Source organism: Pinus tabuliformis, chromosome X (genome assembly GCF_031772625.1).
Source record: "Pinus tabuliformis cultivar Carrire ecotype Pingquan chromosome X, CPIR1, whole genome shotgun sequence".
Classification (NCBI taxonomy): domain Eukaryota; kingdom Viridiplantae; phylum Streptophyta; class Pinopsida; order Pinales; family Pinaceae; genus Pinus; species Pinus tabuliformis.
In genome coordinates, this window is record NC_142308.1 from 1,127,966,904 (window position 1) to 1,127,986,265 (window position 19,362).

The 19,362-nt window shown below is 41.1% G+C and overlaps 1 protein-coding gene across 1 annotated transcript in view; it reads right to left on the bottom strand.

The window, feature by feature from the left end:
* Window positions 1-15,896, bottom strand: part of HDA9 (histone deacetylase 9) — a 140,383-nt gene extending 124,487 nt beyond the window's left edge. The window contains exon 1 of the mRNA XM_089446849.1: window positions 15,663-15,896. Coding sequence (XP_089302975.1) covers window positions 15,663-15,699 — 37 coding nt within the window. The 5' untranslated portion in view covers window positions 15,700-15,896. The remainder of the gene's footprint in view (window positions 1-15,662) is intronic.
* Between the last annotated feature and the right edge of the window lie 3,466 nt (window positions 15,897-19,362).

Sequence of the window (19,362 nt, forward strand, 5' to 3'; positions counted from 1 at the left end):
CATAAATCAAATAAAACCATTTCAAGTCCAAACAGCATAAACAGACTTAGAAAACGTCCCCTGTCCATTGCAGATTTAAATTTTGGTCATGCATACAAAATAAAATGATCCCCGCCTCTCTTACAGAGCAGGAAAAAATCAATATTAATACGAGTTATATTAATAGAACCATCTGGTGAAGCTTAGTAACTCTTGACTTGTCTATATTAGTTGTTCTTGTTTTTTCTGTCAAGTCATTAAACTTGGCAAACTCTAGGACTTGAGGGGGAAAATTTTGTCCAGATATCCCAAAGAAATCAAAACAGTAATAACTTATAGCATTAGCAAAGCATGTAATGGAACTATGTTTACTTTGTATGACAGGCTTAAAAGGGAAGCTCCTGGTAGTATCCCCATCACAGAACTTTGAAAGATTAATCGAAAGAAAATTCTGTTGTCAAATAGGCTAAATAAAAAAGTTCTTTCTGTAAACAGAAAAGCTAGACAGGTTCATATGAGATTTGTAAATCTTATGTACAATCTTGTAGCAACGGCTCACTATAATACAAAAAGTTTCTGTCTATCAAAAAAATCATCTGTGGTGTTTAGTTTAATTAATGAGCACTTTAATCCAACTAAAAGAGGCCATTTCAATTAAAAGGTGCCCTTCCCTTAACACTGTCAAAACTTAGACTTTACGTTGGCAGGAAAGAGTTTCCTTCTGTGAAGGGGCATTGTGTTGTTAACTGAACTGCACATCAGCAGGGATGCTTCTCAAGAGCAATGCAAGAGCTACATAAATACCTCCTCGTTTGCCTCATTCATCATTTACTCTCATTGCTTGGCATGCATGAGCTATGGATGTGCCATTGTTGGGGTTTACAGATGACTAAAGACAGAAATCCCGTTATTTACTAAGTGGCCTCTGTTTCTGACTGATTTCTCACATTCCTTCCACATTTCTTGATGAGGGCTGTTGATTTTTGAGTAGCTTGGGAGGTACTCCAAGCCCTAGGGTTTGGGGTTTGGACTCTGGAGGGAAAAGCGCCACAAGAGTCACTTGTGGGCTTGGAACCCAAACTTGGGGTTTTGCACCCACTGGGATTTGGGCCAAAACCATGAAGAATTTGAGCATGAGAAAATTTGAGGAGATAGAGGATGACGAGACAAAACCAATGCATCAAGAATCACTCAAATCGGAGCTCTAGAACTAGAGTTATGAATTTTTGAATGTGACTCTTGGGTTTTGGTCAAGTCGGCCTAATGATTAGAAGGCTTATGACAGTTGTACAAGCCAATATTGACGTCCAAGGAAGCCCTCCTTTAGTGTATAAATAGGAGGTGAGGAGAGCTCAATAGAACACATCCAAGTGCATCAAATAACCTCCATACTTCTCTGAGGCAGCCGCAGACATAATACAAGGACAGCGTGGGATATTTATGGGATTTTTTTGAAGTGTTTTTGGCTCGGTACAGGTCCGAGTTTTTTGCAGGGAAGAGGCTGCATAACAAAGAGGAGTTTATGCCTGTTTTTAGGTGCGGATTGGTGGAAGAGGGCTCTGTTTACTACAGCGAGGTAGTATGGTCTCTTTGGAGTGTTGTGAGGACTGTTTAGGGCTGCTGTAGGATGCCGCTAGCCTAAACAACAGTGTAGAGGAGAGAAGTAACGTTGGGAGTTGGCTGTGTTAATCAAGGTTGTCATTGATGTCAATATGGCATTCTTGGGATGGAAAATATTCTTCTGATGCATATTATGATGATGTCCTTGCTCATGATGACAAGTCCCTCTTGTTTGATAAGGATACCATTAATGAAGATGTCAAGCTATTAATGATGCCATTATGAAGTCAAGCCACTAAGAAGATGTCTTGTCCTAGATGCTTGAACTAACCATGAAGACACCATAACCTCATGTATCCTTGTTCTTGATGAAGAAGCCCTAGAAATCATGATGATGTTCTTACTCTTGATGAAGAAGCCTAGAACCCGGATGATGTCCTTACCCTTGATATTGAAGGACTATACATGAATGACCACACTTGATGATGTCATACATGATGGCACTTGATGAAGGTCTTGATGACATGGACAATGATTGGAGACATGACATGAAGGACTTGGAAATCACTTAATGGCAAGACATGACATGAAGGACTTGGAAATCTCCTAATGGCAAATTAATAAATGCTGCACTATGGTTGGTGACATATCACTGCACTATTATTGGATACATGATGCTACACTATCATGATGACATGAATGCTAAATTCACTATCATGATGCCGGATACACTATCATGGTGACATGGATGACTTACATGATGACAAAGCACTTGGGGACACACTAATAACCTCTTGCTGTCCTAATCATCAAGCCCTAATGACCTATTGCTGTCCTAATCATTTTCTGCACTAAAAATTCCAAACAGTCATAAAGAAAATTAATTTTTGACATCTTGAAGACATCATTTCATTATGACTCCTTAACTATCTTGTAGAGGACTCTTTCCTCTTTCTAATGAGCCCTCACTTGCCTCCTAACTCCTAGTAGTCTAAGAGAAATTAATTTTTTAAGTTAATATATCCTATTTTTTAAAGCTAGCCGACCTACACTCAGTCTGTCATGTCAGCCTCCCTCCATAAGACATGTCCATTCATCTTAACGTCAAACTCATATAAAAAGGAGGTACGGACTACTCATTTGACCAAGCAATTTCAGTGAAAATTTCAGAGATAAAATGCAGAAGAGGACAGAACAGCAAAGAGGCCGAGGAGGATTGTTTTTAGAGCACTGTTTGGGCATTTTTTAAGCTCGGAATTGTTGTAAGCTCGGACAGCAAACAGTAGCAGACATAACACACCTGTGGAGGCCTGTAAATTCGGACCTGTGGCACTCTAATTGCGGACAGCAACCTGTGATAGTTACAGTCACCTGTAGCTGCGTTTTTAGACAGAACAGTGGTGGATTTTGACTCGGACTTGTGGTAACAGGATTGCAGAACCTCTTTTCTAAATGCAGTCTTGTGGAAGGACTACACCTTCAGACATGTGACCAGTCTCCTTGGAGACACAACTTTTAGGCTCAATGGTGTACTATCCTTGAAGGACAGTCATCAAGATGTGGACAGTCCTGTAGTGACACTTCTCTCGACCCTGTGACAGCTTGAAGGAGGAACCAGACCTGTGGACAGTCAAGGTGGTTGGACAGTAGTTCGAGGAGCTGAGTTGAGGACTCCTGGAGCAGCCTTTCATGAGCAGACTTAAAGACATCCATGGAGCATCATTGAAGCATTGTTGAAAATTCTTGGAGCAATCTTGAAGCAGGTTGGATCAACATTTTTGGATCAGCCTTCTATAGGATATCTTGGGCAGTCTTGATCAGCACTTTGAAAGCAGTCTTTGAGGCAGTTTTGGATCTGACCTTTAGAGCAGATTTGTTGAAGCAAAATTGAAAGGCAACCTTGATAGACTTGATCTTAGTTTTGGAGTTGCTCCCTTGTGAACACTCTTTGCATCTTTTGGAGGCCTATAGTTGTGAACCTTGGAGGCTTGTGCAAGTTGAAGAACTTGAAGACCTTGAACAGTGGAACATTTGGGGATTTGCACAAGAGAAGTATTAGATCTTGAAGAACACTCTTGGAGAAGCCCATTAAAGACTCTCTTGAAGAAGCCCATTAAAGACACTCTTGAAGAAGCCTGTTGAAGTCACTCTTGGAAAAGATTATTGAAGCCATCATGAGGTGACCTTGAAGTTTTTGTTAAGGTACCATGAAGGACAGCGGAGACACGTTCATGTGAAGAGATCAAGGTTGCCATTGATGACATAACATGAATACTACAGCGAAGACAAAGATAGACACGGCTCATTGAAGAAGACATTGGGAGCCGTGAAGTATAACCAAATACATCTTGACAAAGTGAAGCTAAGGGTTGGAACCCAAGAGGTTGGAGCCTCGAAAAGACAAGGTTGGTGCCTTGGAAGATAGGGTTGGAGCCCTAGAGGATCGGAGTCCTCAAGAAACCAGGTCGGAGCCTGAACCGGATATAGGGTTGGAGCCCTTGGGGTTGGTGCCTCAAAATTGACAAGGTTGGAGCCCTGGAAGTCCAAGTTGGTGCTTGGAAAATACAGGTTGGAGTCTGGGAGATTGAAGATTGGTGTCTTCATCTAGGGTTGGAGCCCTACATATATTGTACTTGATTTATTGAAAAAATTAATAAAAGCATTTATTCTTATTGTTGTTCATTTTGTATTCTAAATATAAGTGATCTAACTGGTAAAAGTAACAATTGAAAAGGAATACTAATTCACCCCCCCTCTCAGTGTTTCCAATAGGCTGGAAGGCTCATTCAAGGACTAACCTCTCCCTAGAACACACGCTTGACCACAGGAGCAGATTGGAGCCAAGCCGTAGTTGCTAGAGTGATTCTGAAGGGTGAGTAGAGGATTGTAGCAGTGGGTGATCAGCCCTAACCAGGAGCAGAACATGCAACAGTGAACAGACCAACAAACTAAGGTATGCATGGATGGTTGTCAGTTGATTTGATCCTAGGGAACCCGAAAGATGCATTCACTCTTGGATTCAGGGTTGAAAGTCTCTATCAGGTTGGAGGAAGTCCGTTGAAAGCAATGATTTGCGATACTTCTCTTCAATCCAAATTATAGCACCGAAGATTTGCTCACCTTCATTACAAAGCCTTCCCTGATGTAAGGAAGATGGTCAAAGTCAAACTACGATATTCTTCAATTATGTTGCCCGTAACATCTTTGGGAGGATATTTGTACTCTGCAATTTTTGTGGATGACTTCTCTCGCAAAACATGGATCTATTTCTTAAAGAAGAAAGCCGAAGTGTTCAAATGGTTCCGCTCTTTCAAAGCCTTGGTCAAGAATCAAACAGGGAAAAAGATCAAAATATTGAGGACCAATAATGGAACCGAATATGAGTCAAATGAATTCAATGACTATTGTAGAGAACTTGGCATTAAGACGGAGACCACTACTATATATACTCCTGATCAAAATGGAGTTGCCGAAAGGAAGAATTGAACTATCATAGAAGCCACCCGTGCCATGCTTCATGACCAAGGTCTACCGAAGTTCTTACGGGGAGAAGTTGCCAACATTGCTATGTATATTCAAAATAGATGCCCACATCAAGCGTTGGAGTTCAAGACACCCGAAGAAGTTTTCACCGGTAAGAAACCTAATGTTTCTCATTTTAGAATTTTTGGTTGTCCCGTATATTTTCATGTGCCGAATCAAGCATTGGACTTCAAGACACCTGAATAAGTTTTCACAGGTAAGAAACCTAATGTTTCTCATTTTAGAATTTTTGGTTGTCCCATATATTTTCATGTGCTGAAGGAGAAAAGAAACAAGCTAGATGCATCTAGAAAGAAAGGAATGTTTGCAGGCTACAGTGAAACTTCAAAAGAGAAGTGGAAATAAGTCATGATGTCACTTTCGATGAAGATTATGCCCTTGGGAAAGTCTGAGACCTTCCTATCCCTAGGAAGGACAATGATGATGATGCAAGAAAGCAAGATGAACCTCCGACGGATGATCTAAGGCCTGATGTTGAAGGTCTGATGGATCCCATTGATCCACCTCCTAGTGAACCCTCTACTTCAAGAAAAAGACCCTTGTGGCTCAAGGATACTCTTGAAGATGACGAGCGACATGTTGCACCAAGAGGAACATTTCGTGAAAGCAAGAAGCCGAACAGGTATCAAGGGTACTTAGCTACCATGAGTACCATTGTACAATCTGAGCCATGTACATTTGAAGAAGTTGTGAAACACCAAGTCTGGAAGGATGCAATGAACGAGGAATATGAGTCGATCATGAAGAATGATATCTGGGATGTGGTTCCTATACCCGAGGACAAGTTTGTGGTCACTTCAAAATGGCTTTACAAAATCAAACATGGAGCTGATGAGAGTGCTGAAAAGTTCAAGGCCAGGTTCATTGCTCAAGGCTTCTCTCCAAAGGAAGGAGTGGACTATGATGAGATATTCGCACCGGTTGCCCGATATACCACCTTTTGTTCGATCATAGCCCTTGCTGCCTCGCAAGGATGGAGCCTACACCAAATGGATGTCAAAATTGTCTTCTTGCATGGCTTGCTTAAGGAGGAAGCCTATGTAGAACAACCTGAGTGGTTAGAAGTTCAAGATTGTAAGACACATGTATGCAAGTGGAAGAAAGCCCTCTATGGGTTGAAGCAAGCGCCCAGGGCTTGGTATGAGAGGATAGATAGCTATTTTATGAAGTTGGGATTTACAAGGAGTGAAGTTGACTCGAACCTATACTTCAAGGTTGAAAAGGACAGGCCTCTAATTCTAGTCATTTATGTGGATGATCTCTTTCTGACAGGTGATGACCCTCTCATTCATCAATGCAAGAGGGAACTACTTCTGAATTCGAGATGAAGGACCTAGTACTGATGCACTACTTCCTAGGGCTGGAGGTCTGGCAAAAGCTAGGTGAGATTTTCCTTTCTCGAGGAAAATATATTGTGAAGCTGCTTGAGAGATGTAGGATGGTGAATTGCAAGTCTGTGTCTACTCCGATGGAACTCAACTTCAAGAAGCTATGTGAAAGTGTTGTTGGGTCCGAATTAACAAACCCTTCTGAGTATCGTCAACTTGTGGGGGCCCTGATGTTCTTGGTAAACTCTCGGCCTGACATGTGCTTCGTTGTGAAAATGTTGAGTCAATTTATGGTCAAGCCTCATCACATTCATTGGATTGCTGCTAAGAATCTCTTGAGATATCTCTGGGGCACAATCCATTATGGACTGAGATACACTGCTAGGAATTTGAGGCTACATGGATATACAGATGTTGACTAGGCAGACAGTGTGGTGGATCGTAAGAGCACGTCTGAGTGTTGCTTCTCTTTGGGGTCTGCTTCGATATCTTGGATGAGCAGGGAGCAGAAATCGGTTGCTTTAAGCACCGCCAAGGCCGAATACATTGCTGCGAGTATGGCCTGTTGCGACGTTGTTTGGTTGAAAAAGCTCTTCAGTGAGCGCTATTTGAGACGTGCTGGATACCACCGTGATCTTTTACGACAACTAGAGTGGGATACACCTCTTAGAGAATCCCGTGTTCCACAACCGCTCCAAGCACATTGATATCAGGTACCACTTTATCCGGGATATGGTACAGTGAGGAGCAATAAGGCTCCATCACATCAGGACGGATGAGCACGTCGCAGACATTCTCACGAAGCCCTTGGGGAATGTCAAATTCTTAACCTTAGATTTAACTCCAGTTAATCCCTGAGAATCCTCTCTAGTTCCTCGAATCATGAGACCAATAAGAGTTACAATTGATTTCCAACTCTCTCAATTCCCACTAATCACTCATGTTCTCCTACATTCGAGAGCATTTACAAATATCCTCACAATATCTAATTAATTCATATTCTAATCACTCAAAACATTAATGATTACATACATAGGAATCCAACTTCCTTGAAAACACAAGACCCCCTAAGTCAACTAAAACATAATGAAATTGTTGAGCTATATGCTCCTGCATCACTATCAAACCCTTTTAGGGCTCTAGAGTGTTTGTTCCAACCAAGGTTCTAGGACTAGTAACTCAAGCCACAACTGTTGCCGTGCTTGTTACACAATAATTTGTTACTGACCTCATCTCAGTCCCTCCGTTGGGTCATACATCAAATAAACACGTCCATATCTTCCCACTCATGCAAGAAGATTAAGCAAGTGCTCTCTAATGCTGAAGATTGACCCTCTGCCTAAGTCTCTGCATCGTCGCAAGTAAACCCTTAAAGAGTGCGACGGTTCCCTATCATGAACTGTATCGTTGCGATGTCGTCAAAGTTGTACACGTGTTTCCTGCAACGGTCGAATTTTAGGGATTGGCGCAAGTCTTCCAGATGTTTATTGCGACAATTGGTCCGAATGCATTGCTCCCTTGCGATGTCGTCGCTAAGCCCTAGTTTATGACCTGCGATGATCCAGATTTGGCAAATTAGTTCAAACAGTGGTTCAACCATAATGGGGTACCACTCACCCTGTACATAGCGCACCACTAGGGGAAGGTGAACCACTCACCTTGTGGTCGCTCATAGCTCCAAGAAGTACTCCAAGCCCCCAGGAGCTCCCAGAGCTCAGCGTCTAACTCATACGGGACCCTCATAGGAAGACTGAGTTAGACGCTGAGCTCTGGGAGCTCCTGGGGGCTTGGAGTACTTCTTGGAGCTATGAGCGACCACAAGGTGAGTGGTTCACCTTCCCCTAGTGGTGCGCTATGTACAGGGTGAGTGGTACCCCATTATGGTTGACATGTGTGTGGAGTGAGTGGTTCACTTCCCCTACGATTGCGGACACATGTATGTAGGGTGAGTGGTTCACCTTCCCCTACGATTGACACATGCATAGGATGAGTGGTTCACCTTCTCCCATGGCATATGAGCAAGATGAGTGGTTCACCTTCTCCTGTTGGTGCCCCAACACACATCCTACACATGGAGTCTAGGACTCATGGGAAGTACCTCTCATCTGGCCAATGAGTTGGGAAAAGTGGTTAGGGACCATAGCACTACCGATGGACGCAACGTGTATTGTCATACTCCCTATTACTAGAATGCATGGTGTTCAACAACTTGATCTGGGATCAAGTACTGACTTTTGTTAGTGGAGAATGGTAAGGTCTTGTGACTCACTCTCGATCATTTCTTTTTCATTATTACTTCATTGTTCAGCAAAGCATAGCAGAGCAGTGATGACAGAAATGGTACACGATGACAGGATGACATGATGACGACAGATGGATTGGTAGGTGGAATTCTCCCTAGTTGAGAAGGAGTGTTAAAATTGGAAACTAGGGCCAAATTCCACCTTGGGACAACTCATATGATGGAGATGATTATTGCATTGGATTCCTCTTTTCGAGAGGTCCAAATTTGATATAAAGATCATCTCATTCGGTCAAGCAAAAGTGGAATTTTAAATTTATTCTCTCATGCACAAATTGTTAAGGTCAGCCTCAGCTTATGTAGGCTCAAGAAGCCCAATAGATGTGTCCTTTCACCCTCATCGAATTGTATAAATAGAAGTGACCTCTCTCCTCATTTGGACATCACTCACTCATCATTTCTTCTCTCTCCAAATCTGATTGGTTCGTACAGCTTGAAGATCAACTCTCTCTCTCTCACACGTGTGGATGGAAGGACGAATTTCTGGGTCAAATTGCAGGCCGAATTTCAGAGTTTCAGAACAGCGTTGACCAAGGCTTCATTGACCAAGTTTGACTGCGTTTTCAGGGGCAGAATTTCAATCTCTTGAGGCCACATTTATTGGCACAAAAATCAACGTGTTTGGGATAGTTTGACCAGCGTTGACTTCTGTTTTGACCACATAAAATCACAGCAGATTTTCTCTCTCCTTTGACCAAGTTTGACCAAGTTGTTTTGGGTTGCATTTGACCTCCTCTTCAGGCCGAGTTTGACCAAGGAGGACCAAGCTGCATTGGTGAAGTGTTGCTGCTGTTTTGACCAGTGTTGACTTTCTGGTTAGGGCTGAAATTGACTGCAGTTGACTGCAGAATTTGACAGGGCTGATTTCACTGTGTATTGGGCAAGTGGGCAAGTGAATTTGATTTTTGTACTCTCTCTCTGCTGAACTATTGAATAATAATAATAAGATTTGATCAAAGAGTTTTTCCCTGGCATCCGCCAAATTTGGTGTCCTTTCGTCTTGGCTTGTTTTCTGCATTTACTGTCAATGTGATTAAGTTAATGTGATTGCTACTGGATATAATTGGAATTGTCATTGGGCTGATAAAAGAACATTGAAGTAAATTATGCTAAGCATAGAACATACCATTGTTATCTAAAATTAACAATGGCTCACTCTCTTAACATAAGGATACTTGTTATTTCATGGATCCCATTGATCCATGATCTAAGGCCTGATGTTGAAGGTCTGATGGATCCCATTGATCCACCTCCTAGTGAACCCTCTACTTCAAGAAAAAGACCCTTGTGGCTCAAGGATACTCTTGAAGATGACGAGCGACATGTTGCACCAAGAGGAACATTTCGTGAAAGCAAGAAGCCGAACAGGTATCAAGGGTACTTAGCTACCATGAGTACCATTGTACAATCTGAGCCATGTACATTTGAAGAAGTTGTGAAACACCAAGTCTGGAAGGATGCAATGAACGAGGAATATGAGTCGATCATGAAGAATGATATCTGGGATGTGGTTCCTATACCCGAGGACAAGTTTGTGGTCACTTCAAAATGGCTTTACAAAATCAAACATAGAGCTGATGAGAGTGCTGAAAAGTTCAAGGCCAGGTTCATTGCTCAAGGCTTCTCTCCAAAGGAAGGAGTGGACTATGATGAGATATTCGCACCGGTTGCCCGATATACCACCTTTTGTTCGATCATAGCCCTTGCTGCCTCGCAAGGATGGAGCCTACACCAAATGGATGTCAAAATTGTCTTCTTGCATGGCTTGCTTAAGGAGGAAGCCTATGTAGAACAACCTGAGTGGTTAGAAGTTCAAGATTGTAAGACACATGTATGCAAGTGGAAGAAAGCCCTCTATGGGTTGAAGCAAGCGCCCAGGGCTTGGTATGAGAGGATAGATAGCTATTTTATGAAGTTGGGATTTACAAGGAGTGAAGTTGACTCGAACCTATACTTCAAGGTTGAAAAGGACAGGCCTCTAATTCTAGTCATTTATGTGGATGATCTCTTTCTGACAGGTGATGACCCTCTCATTCATCAATGCAAGAGGGAACTACTTCTGAATTCGAGATGAAGGACCTAGTACTGATGCACTACTTCCTAGGGCTGGAGGTCTGGCAAAAGCTAGGTGAGATTTTCCTTTCTCGAGGAAAATATATTGTGAAGCTGCTTGAGAGATGTAGGATGGTGAATTGCAAGTCTGTGTCTACTCCGATGGAACTCAACTTCAAGAAGCTATGTGGAAGTGTTGTTGGGTCCGAATTAGCAAACCCTTCTGAGTATCGTCAACTTGTGGGGGCCCTGATGTTCTTGGTAAACTCTCGTCCTGACATATGCTTCGTTGTGAACATGTTGAGTCAATTTATGGTCAAGCCTCATCACATTCATTGGATTGCTGCTAAGAATCTCTTGAGATATCTCTGGGGCACAATCCATTATGGACTGAGATACACTGCTAGGAATTTGAGGCTACATGGATATACAGATGTTGACTAGGCAGACAGTGTGGTGGATCGTAAGAGCACGTCTGGGTGTTGCTTCTCTTTGGGGTCTGCTTCGATATCTTGGATGAGCAGGGAGCAGAAATCGGTTGCTTTAAGCACCGCCAAGGCCGAATACATTGCTGCGAGTATGGCCTGTTGCGACGTTGTTTGGTTGAAAAAGCTCTTCAGTGAGCGCTATTTGAGACGTGTTGGATACCACCGTGATCTTTTGCGACAACTAGAGTTGGATACACCTCTTAGAGAATCCCGTGTTCCACAACCGCTCCAAGCACATTGATATCAGGTACCACTTTATCCGGGATATGGTACAATGAGGAGCAATAAGGCTCCATCACATCAGGACGGATGAGCACGTCGCAGACATTCTCACGAAGCCCTTGGGGAATGTCAAATTCTTAACCTTAGTTTTAACTCCAGTTAATCCCTGAGAATCCTCTCTAGTTCCTCGAATCATGAGACCAATAAGAGTTACAATTGATTTCCAACTCTCTCAATTCCCACTAATCACTCATGTTCTCCTACATTCGAGAGCATTTACAAATATCCTCACAATATCTAATTAATTCATATTCTAATCACTCAAAACATTAATGATTACATACATAGGAATCCAACTTCCTTGAAAACACAAGACCCCCTAAGTCAACTAAAACATAATGAAATTGTTGAGCTATATGCTCCTGCATCACTATCAAACCCTTTTAGGGCTCTAGAGTGTTTGTTCCAACCAAGGTTCTAGGACTAGTAACTCAAGCCACAACTGTTGCCGTGCTTGTTACACAATAATTTGTTACTGACCTCATCTCAGTCCCTCCGTTGGGTCATACATCAAATAAACACGTCCATATCTTCCCACTCATGCAAGAAGATTAAGCAAGTGCTCTCTAATGCTGAAGATTGACCCTCTGCCTAAGTCTCTGCATCGTCGCAAGTAAACCCTTAAAGAGTGCGACGGTTCCCTATCATGAACTGTATCGTTGCGATGTCGTCAAAGTTGTACACGTGTTTCCTGCAACGGTCGAATTTTAGGGATTGGCGCAAGTCTTCCAGATGTTTATTGCGACAATTGGTCCGAATGCATTGCTCCCTTGCGATGTCGTCGCTAAGCCCTAGTTTATGACCTGCGATGATCCAGATTTGGCAAATTAGTTCAAACAGTGGTTCAACCATAATGGGGTACCACTCACCCTGTACATAGCGCACCACTAGGGGAAGGTGAACCACTCACCTTGTGGTCGCTCATAGCTCCAAGAAGTACTCCAAGCCCCCAGGAGCTCCCAGAGCTCAGCGTCTAACTCATACGGGACCCTCATAGGAAGACTGAGTTAGACGCTGAGCTCTGGGAGCTCCTGGGGGCTTGGAGTACTTCTTGGAGCTATGAGCGACCACAAGGTGAGTGGTTCACCTTCCCCTAGTGGTGCGCTATGTACAGGGTGAGTGGTACCCCATTATGGTTGACATGTGTGTGGAGTGAGTGGTTCACTTCCCCTACGATTGCGGACACATGTATGTAGGGTGAGTGGTTCACCTTCCCCTACGATTGACACATGCATAGGATGAGTGGTTCACCTTCTCCCATGGCATATGAGCAAGATGAGTGGTTCACCTTCTCCTGTTGGTGCCCCAACACACATCCTACACATGGAGTCTAGGACTCATGGGAAGTACCTCTCATCTGGCCAATGAGTTGGGAAAAGTGGTTAGGGACCATAGCACTACCGATGGACGCAACGTGTATTGTCATACTCCCTATTACTAGAATGCATGGTGTTCAACAACTTGATCTGGGATCAAGTACTGACTTTTGTTAGTGGAGAATGGTAAGGTCTTGTGACTCACTCTCGATCATTTCTTTTTCATTATTACTTCATTGTTCAGCAAAGCATAGCAGAGCAGTGATGACAGAAATGGTACACGATGACAGGATGACATGATGACGACAGATGGATTGGTAGGTGGAATTCTCCCTAGTTGAGAAGGAGTGTTAAAATCGGAAACTAAGGCCAAATTCCACCTTGGGACAACTCATATGATGGAGATGATTATTGCATTGGATTCCTCTTTTCGAAAGGTCCAAATTTGATATAAAGATCATCTCATTCGGTCAAGCAAAAGTGGAATTTTAAATTTATTCTCTCATGCACAAATTGTTAAGGTCAGCCTCAGCTTATGTAAGCTCAAGAAGCCCAATAGATGTGTCCTTCCACCCTCATCGAATTGTATAAATAGAAGTGACCTCTCTCCTCATTTGGACATCACTCACATCATCATTTCTTCTCTCTCCAAATCTGATTGGTTCGTACAGCTTGAAGATCAACTCTCTCTCTCTCACACGTGTGGATGGAAGGACGAATTTCTGGGTCAAATTACAGGCCGAATTTCAGAGTTTCAGAACAGCGTTGACCAAGGCTTCATTGACCATGTTTGACTATGTTTTCAGGGGCAGAATTTCTATCTCTTGAAGCCACATTTATTGGCACAGAAATCAAAGTGTTTGGGACAGTTTGACCAGCGTTGACTTCTGTTTTGACCACATAAAATCACAGCAAAATTTCTCTCTCCTTTGACCAAGTTTGACCAAGTTGTTTTGTGTTGCATTTGACCTCTTCTTCAGGCCAAGTTTGACCAAGGAGGACCAAGCTGCATTGGTGAAGTGTTGCTGCTGTTTTGACCAGTGTTGACTTTCTGGTTAAGGCTTAAATTGACTGCAGTTGACTGCAGAATTTGACAGGGCTGATTTCACTGTGTATTGGGCAAGTGGGCAAGTGAATTTGATTTTTGTACTCTCTCTCTGCTGAACTATTGAATAATAATAATAAGATTTGATCAAAGAGTTTTTCCCTGGCATCCGCCAAATTTGGTGTCCTTTCGTCTTGGCTTGTTTTCTGCATTTACTGTCAATGTGATTAAGTTAATGTGATTGCTACTGGATATAATTGGAATTGTCATTGGGCTGATAAAAGAACATTGAAGTAAATTATGCTAAGCATAGAACATACCATTGTTATCTAAAATTAACAATGGCTCACTCTCTTAACATAAGGATACTTGTTATTTCATGTATTAGCTTCTTCTTGGAGCATCCTAGTGATCTTGTATTGTGATGTTTATTTTTTATGTCACTACGAGGGGATGTTCTACATGGTCCTCTTATGTTGAATGTGTGGTGGGGAACATATTGGGATGTTCTACATGGTCCTCTTATGTTGAATGTGTGGTGGGGAACATACTTGATGTTTGATGGAGTTAGCACTTTCTCATGTTTGAATGTGTGGTGGGGAACATACTTGATGTTTGATGGAGTTAACACTTTCTCATGTCTCTTGGATGCAGAAGAATCAGTTAACACCGGTTTAGCCCCTCGTGGAGACAAGTATGTATCTTTTGAAAACTGAGATGACTGAAGCAGCCCACTGTACAACATTGTACAGATTATGTCAGAGTTTCATGCCCTAAAAGAATTCCTTGTGAGCTGATTGATATTTCTGTGGCTGAATTTTTCGTGTGGTTTGTGTCTTCTTGATATTATTTGAGGTTAATCTAATGGTGTTGAGTTTCTCCATAGTAGATGCTGTTTGGAGGATTTTACAGCCTCATCCAAGGGACAAATTCAAACCCCACAGCAACGAATCTCAGGGAATTCTTTTGGGGTGTTCCCGGTACATAACAAAAGTCAACCCAGTCGAGTTCACTTGTAATCGCCTTGTTTGTAAAAAAATCACTGTATAGGTAATATAGGCCATTGGGCTGTAATCCAGTGCCAAGATGGTTCAAAACCTGGCAGGTAAGCCACTTGTCTTAAGGCAGTTGGTCAAGCCTTTCCTATGCGCGTTTCATTGTCACGGTAGCTCCGTTCTAATACAGAGAAGCTGTTAATGGTAGTCTCCATACTAATGGGGTCTTTGCTAAAAACACCAACTGCAAGTCATGGGTGACTTTGACGGAAAGAAACCCGTAGCTATGGCTCCGTAGCCAAAGATCCTCTGGTTGTAAAACAATTATCATAAGGATTTATGTAGCCTCCCCAGTCAAAAGGGGTTCTCCCAAGCGCGCACACACAACAACAACAACAAAACCCACATCAACAAGCAAACCCTTACAGAAGAATATTTCAAAACATCGCAGGCCAAATTTCAGAATAATTCTCAACTTAATGTCAGCAGTATGAATAATGCTACTTCCTAAACTTAATTACGATTTCAGCAAACACAACCCTTATTTAACAAAAAAGAACTTAGCTACAGGGAGGCACGACCTAGCAGGGTACAAAAACAAATAACATTAAAATCCTCATCATTCACTGCCTAATAGAACTATAAAAAATTGCAAGCTGATCATCATGGGTTCATTCTAAATGTAAACAGTAAAAACCGAGGCCGTGATGTTGTATGTCAAGACCTTCGATAGAAAAACTGAAGGATGAATTGAAGGGAATTAAATTCTTACCGTCGTAGAAGTAGGCGACTCTATCTTTCGGAGGCATTTCCAACGGGCAAAAACGACACCTACCCTGCGCGTTGCGTCCTGGCTTTCGTGGCTTCCTCTTCCATGTACTGTATGAAATTCGATTCAGCCTGCGGTCGTTTCGCGTTCCAGAATTAAGACGCCCAGTTGATTATGCTGTGGTATATGGTAATTTTATAGCGTACCGCAGAGGCTCATGTCGAGGTTCCAGTGGAGTTGGTGTTTATGCTTTTCTAAACCAGAATTTGTTTTTTTTAACACAGTGGTAAAATCTACTTTGATTTTTTTTTTAACATAGTGGTAAACTCTATTTTGATTTTTTGGGAGGATTTTGCTATTCCAATAAATTTTAATTAATAAAATGTTTTCTAAATTTAAAATTTATAAGAGATTTTTTGGCGTAAATCATATGATATTTTATTTGTCGACGTTTCGAACCAACCAGTGTGGTTCATCAGGTCAAGTTGAATGAACAGATCAGGAAAGCGAGTTAAATAGGACGTAGTCTTTAACGCGACTTTTTGAAAGCCTTTCCGGCGATTTTTTCCGGTGAAAATCCGGCAGTAATTTATTGAAATCCAAGTTTGATAACTAGTTTCTGCACAATGAAAGCGTTCCAGGGGTTTTTCAGGGTGCTGAATCCGAATATGCAGTTAAAAAACCATTTTAACTGCAACAAATCATGATTTCATCTCAATTTCTTCCGCCGGATTCCGTCACCGGAATCTCAAAAAGTCGCATTATAGACAACTCCGTTAAATAGATAGCGCAGACCTCTAACGGCTATATTCTGACAACGGCTAAATTTGACCAGTTAGTTAGGACAGGGAAATAGCCATTATCAATAAGATAAGTTACCCCTGTTAGTTATAAAACGGACCCTTTATTTTTTTATTTTTTTTATCATTTTAAATATGTATTAAAATAAATTAATTTAATTTAATAGCTAGTTAATAAAGATTTTATATCTAAAAATTAGAGTATTAGTTATAAAAGTAATTAAATATATAAAAATATAAGTCAAAGGGTTGTTTCATACCCTTATTTATAAATAAATATTAAAATAAATCAATTATAAACTAGTTTAATTCTAGAATAATAATTAATTTATAGAGTAATTTAAGGGTATTATAATAATGATATTATAAATATATATAAAATAAAATAATTCAGATTAATGGTAAGTGATCCAAGTTACCCCACTTAGTTATAAAATGGACCCCTTATAAATATGTATTAAAAATAAAATAAATTAACTCAATTTAATACTTAGTTAATAAAGTTTTTATATCTAAAAATAGAGTATTAGTTATACAAGTAATTAAATATATAAAAAAATATAAGCCAAAGGGCTGTTTCATACCCTTATTTATAAATAAATATTAAAATAAATCAATTATAAACTAGTTTAATTTTAGAATAATAATTAATTTATAAAAGTTAAATAATTATAGAGTAATTTAAGGGTATTATAATAATGATATTATAAATATATATAAAATAAAATAATTCAAATTAATGATAAGTGATCCAAGTTATTAAATCTGAATATTAGAGTCGTTAGTAATAAAAGTTATAAATATGAATGATTAGTTATATTTATATTGAAAAGGGACTGTTTTAAACACTTATAAACATATTTAAAAATAAATTAATTAGACGGTTGATCACTTCCACCGATCCTGATACCGCTCGGTTAGTGGAGATCTGCCTCACTTCAACCTTTTTCAGTTTTGAAGGTGAGTTCTTTGAGCAAACCTGTGGGGTTGCTATGGGCTCACCCCTTTCCCCTGTTGTTGTGAATCTTTTTATGGAGGATTTTGAATCCAAGGCTCTTAACTCAGCCCGCCTCCTGCCTAAACTTTGGAAGAGATTTGTGGATGACACTAATGTCATCTGGTCTCATGGCCAAGAGGAGTTAGACCTCTTCTTCGATCATCTCAATTGTCAATCCTCGGCCATTAAGTTCACAAAGGAGCAAGAAACCGATGGCTGCCTCCCTTTCCTTGATATTCTTATCTCTAAGAATAGTGATGGTTCCCTCTCCCACCGAGTGTTTCGTAAGAAAACTCATACGGAGCAGTATCTTCATGCGAGTTCCCACCATTTCCAGGCTCAGAAGTTGGGGGTTCTCAACACCCTTGCCACTCGTGCCTTAAGGATCTCTGATGAAAAGAGCTTCGAGGAGGAGAAATCCCATCTCCTTAATGTCTTTGTTGAGAACGGTTATAGTAGGCACTTGGGACAGAAGGCTTTCCTCAAAGCTGCTAAGAATTCTTTCACTAAAAGGGATAAGAAGGAGCGGATTCCTGGTGTCCATCTTCCGTTTGTTCAGGGGACCACGGATAGGATTGCGAGGATTCTTAAGAAGCATAATGTCCCCTCGACATTTAGACCTCTTAACACCATTCGTAGGTCCCTCAGATCATTGAAGAATCCGATCGACCCCAAGGACATGAAAGGGGTTTATATTATTCCTTGTTCATTTGGGACCCCCTATATTGGTGAGACTGGTCGCTCCATTAATCAAAGGATTAGTGAGCACACAGCTGACCTTAGACATAGGAGGGTCAAGTCTTCTGCTTTAGCGAAGCATGTGGAGAAAACCAATCATCAAGTCTGTATCGAAGAGGCTAGTGTTATTGCTAGAGTGTCCCCATTCCTTCACCGGAAATTTAGGGAAGCGCTTGAGATTGAAAAAAGACCGAACAATCTCAATAGGGAGGATGGCTGGAAGATAAGTAGTTGCTAAGTCCCAGCCCTCTCCTCCTAGTCGTTGTCTTCTTGTCTTCCCCTCCTCTTGTTTAGTTGTTTGTAGATTTCCCCTGGTTTACTGTTTCTTGTGGCATTTGGTGACGTTTTTTATGTTTTTTTTTTTTCCGAAGAAGAAAATTCATAATTTCTATTGATAAGAAATTACATGTTGTTGATGCCCATAGGCATATGCTGTATTGTGGCAGGTCGCCACTGTTCAAAAAGCAAAATACATAAGGTTCCCATAGGGATACTGAGATAGGTACAAAGTCCATCATAATAGTGCATAGTTGCTGTACATATGAGTTCATACTGTAATATACTGAGATATATACAAAAATATAAACAAAATATTATGCTCATCAAAATTGTTGGTATTGAGGCCATTGCCTCACTGAAGTGGTCCATCTATATATGGTCTGTGATAATATCTGTACGTCCCTGTAGGAGAAAATTCCTCGATCATCCAATCGCCTAGAGGACGATCCGCCGCTTCTTTCGAGAGCCGGTCAGCAATTGTATTTCTTTCCCTGTAGATATGAGAAACAGTTATCTGGTCAAAAAATGTTTTGAAAAAAACAATTTCTTCCAAGATATGTTTCAATGAATATGCATGACAAATGGACTTGTTGTTAAACCAATCAACCACAGTCTTTGAATCTCCATAAATTTGAATTTGTTGGCAGTTTTTGGTCATGGCAAAATATATAAGATGACGCAGAGTTATTAGTTCTGCATGGTTGTTAGTTCCGGGACCAAGTCCCAAGCATATCTGGAAGTAATGTGTGTCGGATAGATGTAGGAGGATGCCACCACCGCATCCTTGCCGATGGGTCGCCCCATCAAAGTATGCCCACGGCACATCTCTGTTTATTTGCTCTTGAATGATGCTCCTGGGTTGTTTCTGATTGATCACATTTGGTATCTC